At 36.3% G+C, this 13,881-nt stretch overlaps 1 protein-coding gene across 3 annotated transcripts in view; it reads left to right on the forward strand.

The window, feature by feature from the left end:
- The window catches only part of csmd2 (CUB and Sushi multiple domains 2), a 367,226-nt gene that overhangs the window by 183,382 nt on the left and 169,963 nt on the right, over positions 1-13,881 (forward strand). For all 3 annotated transcript variants that reach the window (XM_067426365.1, XM_067426366.1, XM_067426367.1), the window contains one exon: positions 12,107-12,219. In XM_067426365.1, coding sequence (XP_067282466.1) covers positions 12,107-12,219 — 113 coding nt within the window. The remainder of the gene's footprint in view (positions 1-12,106; positions 12,220-13,881) is intronic.

A 13,881-nucleotide genomic window follows, 5' to 3' on the forward strand; every position in this document is an offset into this window, starting at 1 on the left:
CAAATTTTCAGAACTCATTCTTTACATTATATAAAGCCTTAAAGTTCTGCATAATTAAGGGTGTGGTTACTTTGAGTGACAGGTCATTTATCTGCTGTCTGTTAGTCATCGCGTCACCTAAGCTCCGCCCACATCCCACCTCTTTGCCCATTTTCTGTTATCCGGGCGTAAAACGCTGGTAAGATGGCAATGGCCAGCTCGTCTCTACTTTACACTTCAGAACGGTTCATCGGAATCCTATGGGTGACGTCACGTTTTTTTTTTTTTTTTTTTTTTTACAGTCTATGGTCTGAAGTTGCAATCTTTTATACTTATTGGTTAAAATGAATGGAGAATATCTCCTGTTTCCTCTGATGTTTCGAGTTTGTTTGGGCAGTGTGAACAGTTATTTTTCATAAAATTCTAAATCCAACAGCCAACTTGTTTGTTGGCGTTTGTCTTTGCTTTCTGAAATGGCATTAAGCATTCTTTTGAGTCAGATTTTTGCGAAGGGATTGATTATTTTAGAAGCTTGTAAGATCCAGACAACTACATGGAAAGGACATTTTTTGGGAGGCAAAACCGAAAATCCAAATTATCTTTTGCAGAGGCAGTTGGTAGATGTTGGAACTGACAGTGAGAGCTAACATTTCTGTTAATCAGTCAAACAGACAGTGTTATCTGCCAAAAGTCTCAAAATGACCAAATATTAGCCGATTAATCTGCTTGGCCAATATAATTTCATCATTACTTATGATGTCACATGCTTGTATGTGTATCTTTATGCACCAAGAAAGGGGAAAGGGAGAGACAGTAACAATAGGATCGAGAAATGATTGAGAAAAACAAAATGAACAAAAAAGAACAAAGATTGAGGCCAGGCCTGCTCCATCCAGAGGGCAATTTCTTTCAATCAGGGTCTATATTGTATTCTCTGTAATAAGAAAGAAAGTGAGGTAAAAAAAAAAGAAAGAAAGAAAGAAAATCCTCCTCAAGATTTAACAAGACTTTGCCGTGGAGCCAAAGGGCATCTCATGAATAATGGATGACGGCGCAATGGAAATCAGTTCCTCTCCAAACCTCTCAGACTCCTCCTCCTGCTGCTTTGGGGCCCTGGCCATGTTTCCTCCTCCAAACACACGTGCTATTTTTATTTTTATTTATTTTTTATTTATACTTCATTTGAACATATGTTGCCATGGCAGTGTTTGCACAACTATGTACATAGACATCATCTTACATCGTTCACCATATCATTACAGGCCCGTGAGCTTTTATTCTATATAATTTTTTCTTTCAATTTTTATTCATGTCTTTTTCCTGCCTTTATACGATTTTTTCCTGCCTATATAAAGTTGAGAGAGACGAGAATATTGGGAAAAATGGGAATTGTGGCAAAAATTGGCAGTATCTGCAGTATTGAAAAACGAGTACCAAATTCCTTTTTTTTTTTTTTTTTTTTTTTGTGGATTATTGCACCTAAACGGTCAAATACTCACAAAATAATGACATTATCCCTGTCTTGGCAATTATTTAGTGAAGCTCAGTCAGTTTTGGAATATAAATAGTTAAGAGAGAAAATGCATGTTGTGTAAAATGGTATTGGATCAGTGCATAAGCTCTTAAAGCAACTAAATACACCTGCTGCTGATCTTAACTGAATGACTTCTCTAACTGTAATTGTACGGATTAATCTGTATTTAAGGTTTAGAAAGAAGACAATCCAGTGTTGTTTTACATTTGAATACTGTATTACATTTCTGTAAGATTTCTTACCTGAATACTACTGTTAGACCCACCTGAAAAACTTAGTCCTGATTATTTTGTTTTGTTACAATGAACATGCAATGAATGAATGAATAAAGAAACAAATAAAGAAACAAACAAACAAATAAATAAATAAAATAAATAATGTGATATTGCTGACTGCTTACTTTTCAATTAATCATATCAAAGTTAGAAAAAAGAAATTATTAGTGACAACACTAATGCTAATAATATTTATTAATTTATTAATGTAATGCATTTTGTATACAGAACTGGTAAGAACTTGTTTGATATTTGATATTTGACTCATTTTGGGGGGTTTGTTTCACTCACTTATTTAATAATAATAAATTGTTTTTTTTTTAATTTTTTTGTTTTTGTGGAAGATTCGCACAAACTAACATTGGATAGTTGTTACCCCCCCCCCCCCCCCCACACACACACACACACTTATTCATTTCTTAAAGGCGATAAATGTGATTGGTAAACTCAATAGGAGAGGCATTGGAGACTCTATGTGAATCTTATAGCAGTCCACAGCCAGCAGGAATAAACCACATGAAGGTCAAAGTTTGTGCCCATGCCGCGTTCTCTTCTTTCCCAACCCCTAATTCCCAGCTCTGGCCTCAGTGGTTGGGAGTTTGATTTGTTTTGTCACTTCAGAGGGAGAGCACACTCTTTCCACACCCACCTCTCTCTCTCGCTCTCTTATGATTCACAGTCATTAAAATACTGGAACTTTGGAGCTTTAAAGTCACCCTGACCCATGCTCAGCCATCGGGCCTGAGCAGAATATAAAGCAGCGGAGTGATTGATCTGCTTAAGTATCTGCAATTAAGCCGCCACTGTGTGTGAGACAGGCGCTCTGCAACACCACAGATCCCAAAATCAACCTCTACCACTGAAGTCTGCAATCAAACATGAATGGCGAGCAGAGAGATTGAACATAAAAGAAGTTAATCACGTCTCACGCCACATTTTTAACCCCTCTGTTTAACCAGAGAGAAGGAAGTCATTGTTATGAGGCCATATGGCTTGTCAAAATCTATTTGTTGTTTTTCTTTCTTTTTTTGGTTTGGACTTAAAGTTCCAAACCTCTTTCTTAAGTCTGTTGTCCTCTTATTGTTGTTGATGTTGTTTTATTACCATATAATGCATTTAGATTTTGACCAATTAACTTTGTGGTGATATTTATTTGGATAGTGCTAAACTGAGCGCTGAATCTATATCCGCAGGAGGCCCGTGCCCTTGACTTCCCCACTCTGATGTTATAGAAATTTTTGATTAATCTAGGAAGTTCATTGGATGGGGATCAAGAACTCATTTATAGCTGCACTCTCGTGCCACGTCCGATCAAAATCTAATACTAAGACGAGGGTGAAAGGGGGTATTGAACTTGCAATGATACCCTTAAAGAATCTTAAATCAATCCATGTTTGACTTTCAGACCTCTTTGCCAGGTGCAAATTGTTTCTCCTAAAAAGAAAGGAAATAAAAGAGTGGTACGGGTTGATGCAGGGGTCGCCAGGCTCTTTTCAGCTTGCCCTAATAGCATATTTATGAGTGCTCTAATCTATAATGACATTTTCGATACCACCCCTGTTCTGTTACTTACACAATCCTGATCCATTCCCTTAGATAATCACTATACGTTAATGGGGCTGACTTGAGTCTGAATTGCTTTTTAACTCAAGTGGACATCTCAATTGGTGCATTGTGGGATAGACATGAGAAAGAGAATGAGAGTGATTCTTTAAAAAGATTATGGGTGTGGGGAAACAATGGGGGAAGTGCTTTATGTGCTTGACTGGCTCCATCATATATATATATATTCCGCATGTTCTGTTTATGTAGCTTCACTTACAATCGTTAAGTCTGCCTGGTAACGCTGTTATACACATAATCTCATTGTGCAGGTCTGGCTTTAAACTCGTGTTCATGAGTGCACTTTAGTTACTGCTATAGTACTTCCTGTCTGGTGTCTATAGTCCATCCATCATATTGATCTGGGAGATTTCCAGGTCTGGGATTTTTCAGCTCCAATCAGGCACCTGTGAGATCATTAAATGTGTGTATATGAAGCAGAGATAAGTTAAATGTCCCCATGTACCTCATTTTCAAGATATGGCCACTGTCAATCATAATCTTGAATGATTTATTGATGGTGAATGCTTACATGTTATTAAATTGGTCTTATGGCATTGACGAAACTGTCATTAATGACTACGAAAGGCTTCATAATGTCTAAATACTGTTTTTAGTGTTAAAGTAATAGTTAGATGGAATAATCACTGTGCTCTACCGACACAGGATGTGCAGATTCATCGTTTCAAAGTTTTTATTTTATTTTATTTTATTTTATTATTATTATTATTATTATTTATTTATTTATTTATTTATTTTTTGCACATGCATACTGTAACAGACTTTGGCTTTGGATGTTTGCCGCCTTTGTGAAGTCTTACTCCTACGAAAAGTCATTTTAAAATGTAATCATAGTTCAATTAAATAATCTAAAGACTCATTCATTCATTCATTCATTCATTCATTCATTCATTCATTCACAAATACAATTGTTTCATTCCTTCCTTCCTTCCTTCCTTCCTTCCTTCCTTCCTTCCTTCCTTCCTTCCTTCCTTCCTTCCTTCCTTCCTTCCTTCCTTCCTTCCTTCCTTCCTTCCTTCCTTCCTTCCTTCCTTCCTTCCTCACATATAAAGACAAAACAAACAAACAAAAATGTTACTTTCAGGGGCAAATGTTAAAGCTTTTCTATAACAATACTCACATTTTAAGTTGAACCAATAATCAAAGCAGGTGTATCAGATTAATGCATTTTGTAATTGAAATGGTCCTTAACTAAAAAATAAATATTTATGTAATTATTTCACATTTCCCTTATTATTATTATTTCAATTCAAAGATGAGTCTGCTCATTTCCTTACAAGGATCAGCAGGATTGTCGTGATATTTAGACGTCAACACTTGGCACGTTGCTGAAATATTTCATAATGAGAATTTTTCACAGCCCGCTTGCAATCTTTTTCTCGACATCTGCAGTGGAGCTTTATTTTGTGAGAATTGTTTGTTTTAGTATAATCTGGCAAGATTTAAACATTATGACATGTTTTTTTTTCCTCTGCTTTGGTTTAATTGGACTTAATTATGAAAAAGATCCTTTTCCTTTGGTAGAGAAAACCCTCGGCTAAGGATCAGTCGACACTCTCATTTTAAAAGATGAGGATGAAGAGAGTATTCAATATTTGAACAAAGCTTTCACAGCTGTCTTACAAATCATAGTTTCATACAGCGAAAGCGACTATTCAAACAATGCTGAACAATTTTTGTTGTGGGAAATATCTTAAGATCTTGCTCTCAGAAAGTGAAGAGAGTAAATGAGAAAAGTAATGAATTCTAGGTAAATAATTGAAACACGTGAATTCATCCCAATGTGTGAAAACCGAAGCTCGATGTGACCCATGTCTATCCACCTGTTCCAGTGTGAGAACAAAAGATGGCAATAGCGCAATAAAAGATGCAATCTGCACCGAGACTCACTTAATCTGTCCGCTGGTTGCCATCGTAAATCAAGTCTAATGTCATGTGACAAGTAGACAGAACTTAACGCCACTTCCATTATTCCGGCAGGCCTCAAAGGAAAAAGGGGATAGCGAATATTGGGGGGTAATAAATAAATAAATAAATAAATAATGTGCTTGAGAGGATGAAAACTAATTTCAGTAAAGGCGGACCTGTGGGTGATTGATTCTGTGGAAGGCATTAATCTTGTTCTCAACATCTCCATGTCCATCAGTTATTGTGAAGATGGTTTTAACATTACATGGGGTGTCACGGTTTAGCCATTGACTGTTTTAGGGACACAAAGTTAAGGCAGGTATTGGCTTACACCTGTCACCATTATTATTGTTGTTTGTAGGTTTTGTATCATATTAGTTCTTCATAAAATAGGTCAAAATGACCCATTTCCATTTACTTAATATAATATAAATAAAGTAGTCACATCACAGGCTGTGCAACGTCAAGTATGGGTATTGTAGTTGATCTGTAAGCACCGAGCACCACGGTTCGTAATGTATATGATTCTCACATTAATTGCAAAATTTAACCATTACAGAGTGTAAGTTTAGCATTTGCACGTTTTAGCATCCCTGTCAGTTTAAACATTCAAGCAATTTTAAACTGTTCAAGTGGAAGAAGATGCAAAAGAGAAGTCAATTTGGACCTCAAACACCTACTTTTTTTCTCTTCTATTTAAATATTTACTTAAATCTCTTCTATATAAAAGTCTATTTAAGATTGAACAGACATATACATGCAGAATTATGTAAAAATGCACATCTCAGTGAGTATCCTCTTAAACACTTATGCCTTAAGTGCACGTAAACAATTGAGAAAGAAAATGGATGTGTATCATTATATTGGATCCGTCCATTCGGTCTTAAAGTGACAGCAGTCTAATATTGAGAGGATGAGCCTGATGCTCTCATTAATATTAATTAACCAACAAAATACAAATGGAAAATCACTTGTAGTTTAGATTATACTTAATTTGTGCAGTGAAGACTATGCAGTATTATTTTAGTTTTGATTATTGAATTGCTGTACCTTACTTATTTTTTTTATTTTTATTTTTTCAAATAGAGCTGTTCAAGTCATCTAGTGAAATTGTTTTAATATCTCAATATATATCATAGAAAAATAACACAGTGCAATGACAGTTTTTTTCCTAATATTGTGCAGCCCTACTTGGCATTGCAGGACAATCCTGTATTTTTAAAGGGGTTCATTTATTTATTTGAGTCTTTTTTTGGCGTCTGATGGACGTCTTTCATACCTGCACTACCAGTAAAAAATAAATAAAAAATAAAATAATGGATGGTTCTCATAATTCAAAAGACAGCAATGTTTTGACTTTTGACTGGCCTTGTTCCCTTAAAATAAACAGTCTAAAAACTTCCCAAAAGCCATGGACAGAAAGATGATTCTCCATCTTAAATACACAACAAACACACACATATACTTTATATACATATATACTGTATAGGGTTTTGTATTCAAATGGAGATTCATATCAAGTAGCTGACCATAGACCATAGCTGTAAATCCCATCAAAGTAATGATACTATGTCCTGCTTTTGAAGTTTCAGAATCGTGGAAGTGAACAGGCCTAGAAGAGCGAGTTCGCCAATCCCCAAGACGCCTAACGGAGATGTTCTGTCAGTCTTGTTCCTGTGTCCCATGAGAGCACTGGGCCTGTTTCAGTTAATGAGCCCACACTGCGCTAATGTGTGTTAAAATAGGACTATGTGATTCCCTGCTGTTTTAGTATCACAGTATTATGACAGGCACCGGTGCATCAGTAGCGCTGTGGTACACTTCATTCTCCATGATTACACCCTTGGGCTTCAAGCTTTGACACTACAACAGGTCCACACGTCTGGCATTTGAGGGAATATACTCTTGATACAACACTGTGAGAGAACTCATTCACTCCGATTAGACTCACTGTGTTTCCTTGACCACTATTATTGTTGTGCGGGAGAATGAAAAAAACAGTCAAAGTACATACTTGGGCTGTCAGAAGGATGACATTTTCTTGTGGGTGTACTTGAAAAGAAACACAATGTGGCTCAATCTGGCTCATCGGTAATGAAAAAGCTCTTTCTGCTTTCAGCCTCTTTGCTATTATGGCTTTAGGGTGGTGTATTGATGTATGTTTGTGGAATTATTTAAATAACAAATTATGAATCAGTATTTATACTCTGCAAAGTTAAAACCACATTTAATATTGCAGCATATAGTGTAGAGAATTTTAAGCTCTTTTGAACATGTTTTCTAGAGTAGTTTTAGTGGCCAAATTATTAGCAAACAACTATAAATATAAATATATATATATATTAGGGCCGGGACTTTAATGCGTTAATTAAGATTAATTAATTAGGGGACTTTAACATGTTAAACATGTTAATTTTAACCACACTTATTTTTGCACCGCGGAACGTTTTTCAATGAATGAGTTTCGACAGACCAATTATACTGGAACACCAACTAGCATTCACAAGTCACGACAACAACAAACCATAGTGAACATGAATGAAGAAGCTGATGAGGCCGCTTTGCTTGGCCCGTGGATGGGATATTTTGTTTTAAAAAACGAAAGGATGGAAGCCTCGTCAAGAGCATGGTTGTGAGCAAGCTATACAACAAGGAATTTGCGTATCACTGCAGCACATCGAGCCTCAAATATCACAAATTTGCTTTTGCTAAACTTAATGGCAAACATTGCACTGGTCTGCTGGACTGAAATAAATAAACAATATTTTGTTGAATAAGCTTATGTATTCAGTCATTATTCAATGGTAAAATTACTTCTCAAATAGGTCAACTATTTATATGCAATTAGTGTGATTCATTTCGATTAATTAATTACAAAGCCTCTAATTAATTCGATTAATTTTTTTAATCGAGTCCCGGCTGTTTTATATATATTAACCTGTTGGTGCAACTGACCACTTTGTTTACCTATGTTGACATTCACTATGTAGACAATTTTCCACAAATGTTATCAATGCTGACAAATTTTAGACATATTTCATATTTTATACTTTGACAGGTTTTTTTTTTTTTTTTTTTTTTTTTTTACAGTGAGAGCTCTCTGAACTGCATTGTATGGGTTACTACGAGCAGTGTTGACTCCATGAAGTCCAGTTAGCTTCACTAATAAGACCTTTTATGAAAAGGAACCTGAAGTAAAAAGTGACTGTAATATGTCACATACTGTATGTAATCATAATTTTTTTAAAGCATACATTTCATTGACATTTAGCCATAAAGTCTATTAGTTAATATAAGTAGTTCAATGAAACGTATCAAAATCTGCATATTGCTCTTTGGGTCTTATTTTCCTTGTCAAATAATATGTTGGTAATATGATGGTTTGCAAGTAAACTACACTATTTTTTCAAAAGTTTTGGGACGCCTGCCTTTACATGCACTTGAACTTTAATGACATCCCATTCTTAATACGTAATGTTTAATGTGGAGTTTGCAGCTATAACCACTTAGTCTTCTGGGAAGGTTTTCTGAAAATTTTATGGGAATGTTTGACCATTCTTCTTGAAGCGCATTTGTGAGGTCAGGCACTGATGTTGGATGAGAAGGCCTCTTTATGGACCTTGCTTTGTGTACTGATGCACAGTCATGTTGTAACAGGAAGGGGCCATCCCCAAACTGTTCCCACAAAGTTGGGAGCATGAAAGTGTCCAAAATGTCTTGCTATGCTGAAGCATTAGGAGTTCATTTCACTGGAACTAAGGGGCCATGCCTAACACCTGAAAAACAACCCCACACCATAATCCCCCCTCCACCAAACGTTACACTTAGCACAATGCAGTCAGGCAAGTACCATTCTTCTGGCAACTGCCATACCCAGATTCATCCATCGGATTGCCGGATAGAGAAGCGTGATACATAACTCCAGAGAACACATCTCCATTGCTCTAGAGTCCAGTGGCGGCGTGCTTTATACCTCTGCATCCGTTGCTTTGCATTGCACTTGGTGATGTAAGGCTTGTATGCATTGATGTAAGGCTTGGATTCCATGCTTGGCCATGGAAACCAATTCCAAGAAGCTCTCATCACAGTTCTTAAGTTAATCTGTAGGCCACACATTTTGGAGGTCTGTAACTTATAGCAAATACTGCACACTGTGCGCCTCAGCATGCGCTGACCCTTACCACTTCAGTACCATATTTGAATGAGCTGAACTCCTGAGAGTGACCCATTCTTTAACAACTGTTTGTAGAAGCAATCTGCAAATATAGGTACTTGATTTTATACACCTGTGGCCATGAAATAGATTGGAACACCTGCATTAAATGATTTGAAGGGGTATCCCGATACTTTTGGCAATATAGTGTAAAAAAAAAAACTACAAAGCAAAAAACTAAAATAAAACCTTGTCAAAAGCTCTGCCACAGATTTTTAAGTGACTTAGCCATTACAGCATAAGCAACCAATGCACATATTGCATGCTAAATGTTAATGGGTGATTGCAAAAGCAGTTATAGTGTTAGTGACTCAGACCTATTTTTATCCCCTTCCCTCAGCGCTGGTGGCCCTGGTTGGTCTGAGCTAGAGATGATGTTAAAAATACTTCATTGGATCAGATGTGTAATAAATCGGAAACGTGAACTAAGCTCTTGTAAACTATTCATACCTCCCCACTCTTCTGGTTCTCTCTGTCTTCCTCTCTAGGTCTGTCTTTCTTTGTGTTTGTAGGGCTTGTTGAGCCAAATCTGACATTTGGTAAATACTATAAGGATGAGCTTACGTTTCTTTGTCAGACAACTTTCTGTTTCCTTCTCAGCTTATGCGATTAACGCTCACTACAATAAAGAAGCTGTCCTACTGTGCCTGTGTTATCTGAGTAATTAACACTAATTCTGACAATCCTAAGACCTGAGCACTGGTACATCTAAGCTTAGGGCAGGTGGGTTTTTATTGGGTTAACCATAAAGAAAAAAAAATATGTTTGTATGTGTGTGTGTATATAATATAATATTTGGGAGTGGGACACAATCATGAAGTGGAATGAAATTTATTGGATATTTCAAACTTTTTTAACAAATCAAAAACTGAAAAATTGGACGTGCAAAATTATTCGGCCTTTACTTTCAGTGCAGCAAACTCTCTCCAGAAGTTCAGTGAGGATCTCTGAGTGATCCAATGTTGACCTAAATGACTAATGATGATAAATAGAATCCACCTGTGTGTAATCAAGTCTCCGTATAAATGCACCTGCACTGTGATAGTCTCAGAGGTCTGTTTAAAGTGCAGAGAGCATCATGAAGAACAAGGAACACAGCAGGCAGGTCCGAGATACTGTTGTGGAGAAGTTTAAAGCCGGATTTGAATACAGAAAGATTTCTCAAGCTTTAAACATCCCAAGGAGCACTGTGCAAGGGATAATATTGAAATGGAAGGAGTATCAGACCACTGCAAATCTACCAAGACCTGGCCGTCCCTCTAAACTTTCAGCTCATACAAGGAGAAGACTGATCAGAGATGCAGCCGAGAGGCCCATGATCACTCTGGATGAACTGCAGAGATCTACAGCTGAGGTGGGAGACTCTGACCATAGGACAACAATCAGTCGTATACTGCACAAATCTGGCATTTATGGAAGAGTGGCAAGAAGAAAGCCATTTCTTAAAAATATCCATAAAAAGTGCCACAAGCCACCTGGAAGACACACCAAACATGTGGAAGAAGGTGCTCTGGTCAGATGAAACTAAATCTGATATGAAACAAAATTGAACTTTTTGGCAACAATGCAAAATGTTAATTTGGCGTAAAAGCAACACAGCTCATCACCCTGAACACACCATCCCCAATGTCAAACATGGTGGTGGCAGCATCATGGTTTGGGCCTGCTTTTCTTTAGCAGGGACAGGGAAGATGGTTGAAATTGATGGGAAGGTGGATGGAGCCAAATACAGGACCATTCTGGAAGAAAACCTGATGGAGGCTGCAAAAGACCTGAGACTGGGACGGAGATTTGTCTTCCAACAAGACAATGATCCAAAAGATAAAGCAAAATCTACAATGGAATGGTTCAAAAATAAACATATCCAGGTGTTAGAATGGCCAAGTCAAAGTCCAGACCTGAATCCAATCGAGAATCTGTGGAAAGAACTGAAAACTGCTGTTTACAAACGCTCTCCATCCAACCTCACTGAGCTCGAGCTGTTCTGCAAGGAGAAAATGAGTCTCTCGATGTGCAAAACTGATAGAGACTACCCCAGTGATTTACAGCTGTAATCGCAGCAAAAGGTGGCGCTACAAAGTATTAACTTAATGGGGCCGAATAATTTTGTACACCCAATTTTTCAGTTTTTGATTTGTTAAATTTTTTTGAAATATCCAAAAAATTTCGTTCCACTTCATGATTGTGTCCCACTTGTTGTTGATTCTTCACATATATATATATATATATATATATATATATATATATATATATATATATATATATATATATATATATATATATATAATGTTTGATATTGCGGCTCTACTTCCTGCTCTATACTGTGCAGACTCAGGTCCCAAATGGCAAGATGCCATTGGCGTGCTCCACTTTTCTTCAATGGAAAGAAGTGAAAGGGCATCATCCATCTTTTTTACAGTCTATGATTCGACCACATGATCGTTTACACTGTGATTATTTTTTTTATTTTTTCATAATTTTAAATTGAAACTAAAGTTTTTCAGTGTTCCACAGAGAAAGTAAGTAGAAAGAATACTACACTCAATAAATACTGTCTTCTCTTCAATATTACAGGTTTACTGGTCCAAACCTGCCATCGCCCATCATCAGCAGCAAGAACTGGCTGAGACTCCACTTCACATCCGATGGAAACCACAAACTGAGAGGCTTCAGTGCTCAGTATCAAGGTAAGAAATGGGCTGTCGTGGGATCGGTGCCTTTACTTGTGTAAGTCTATGTAACAAGACCAAGAAACAGCTCAGGGGTCCTAGCTGTCAAAAACATCTGAAAAGGAGAGAAACAAACTGAAAGGGGAGAGACAGAGAATGCGAACAGTTGGATATATGTAGGGCTGTTTTCACAACATATTCTACTCATTCTGCTCCTCACAAGTTGGTGTTTCCTCATTTTAATTTCAGATTAATAGAGTTTTAAATTAATGATGTCTAAAAAACGATTGAAGCAGATTTTATATATTTGAATGAACAATGTTAGAAAAGGGCTTTACAAATAAAATATATTATTATTATTAAATATATTAGAAACAGAAACCATCAGAATATATAAAGAATCCTGAAAAAAAAATATATATATAAATATAAATATAAATATAAATATATATTTATATATATATATATATATATATATATATATATATATATATATATATATATATATATATATATATATATATATATATATATATATATATATATATATATATATATATATATATATATATATATATATATTTTTTTTTTTTTTTTTTTTTTTCAGGATTCTTTATTGAAAGTTCAAAAGAACAGCAGTTATTTGAAATACAAATATTTAATATTAAATATAAGTATTAATAAAATATAAATATGAATATAAATCAGTTTTGATCAATTTAATGCATCCTTGATTAAGGATTATTAAAAGCATTGATTTATTTCTAAATAAATTACAAAAAAATGGTACAGACGGTAGTACATTATCTAGGAACATCCTCCCCCAAAAAAGTTGTCAGTTAAATTAAAGCATGACCGTTACTGTAGTTTATTATATTTAAATACATTTCAGTGAAACCAGTGTGTAAAACCTAAACAAGTACAGAGATTTACTGTAGAGTCACTGCAACTGTTTGCTATCGTCATGCGCCCTGCAGAGTTTTCCCCTGTCTGCAGTTAGAATTAAAGTCAAATTATTTAAATCATCTTGGTTAAGTGTTATTAAGTCAGTTAAAGGTCATGAATACCCCCAACACCTGACATGTACACACACACACATACACACACCAGATGTGCTACTGGCACACTCTCATCACACTCTCTAGTTCAAAGGTCACCACTCAAAGGAGATGAGCTGAGGAACAGGATTAGTCAGCTCAGCTATGGAAACCAAAGACAGAATCTGCAGGAATTTCACCTCCTCCATAAGCAGATCAGAGCGATGGGATGGGATTACAGGACGGGAGTTTGATAAATAAATACTTTTAGAGTATCAGGAAGAGGGAAAGGAGGGCTAAGCTCTTAATTAGATTTTCCACTGACCTTTCTCCTTTCATTTTGCCTCCCTGCCTCTCTCCAACCTTTAGTTAAATGCTCCGCAATGAGTAACATCCAATGAGAAGACACTCTTTACATAACAAGCTACTTAGCTTCATCACAATCATTCCTCAACTCCGTCAAAGATGAGAGAGAGAGAGAGAGAGAGAGAGAGAGAGAGAGAGAGAGAGAGAGAGAGAGAGAGAGAGAGAGAGAGAGAGAGAGAGAGAGAGAGAGAGAGAGAGAGAGAGAGAGAGAGAGAGAGAGAGAGAGAGAGAGAGAGAGAGAGCGAGAGAGAGAGAGAGATGCTCATATAAAATGTGT

This window comes from Pseudorasbora parva, chromosome 19 (assembly GCF_024679245.1).
Source record: "Pseudorasbora parva isolate DD20220531a chromosome 19, ASM2467924v1, whole genome shotgun sequence".
NCBI lineage: Eukaryota > Metazoa > Chordata > Actinopteri > Cypriniformes > Gobionidae > Pseudorasbora > Pseudorasbora parva.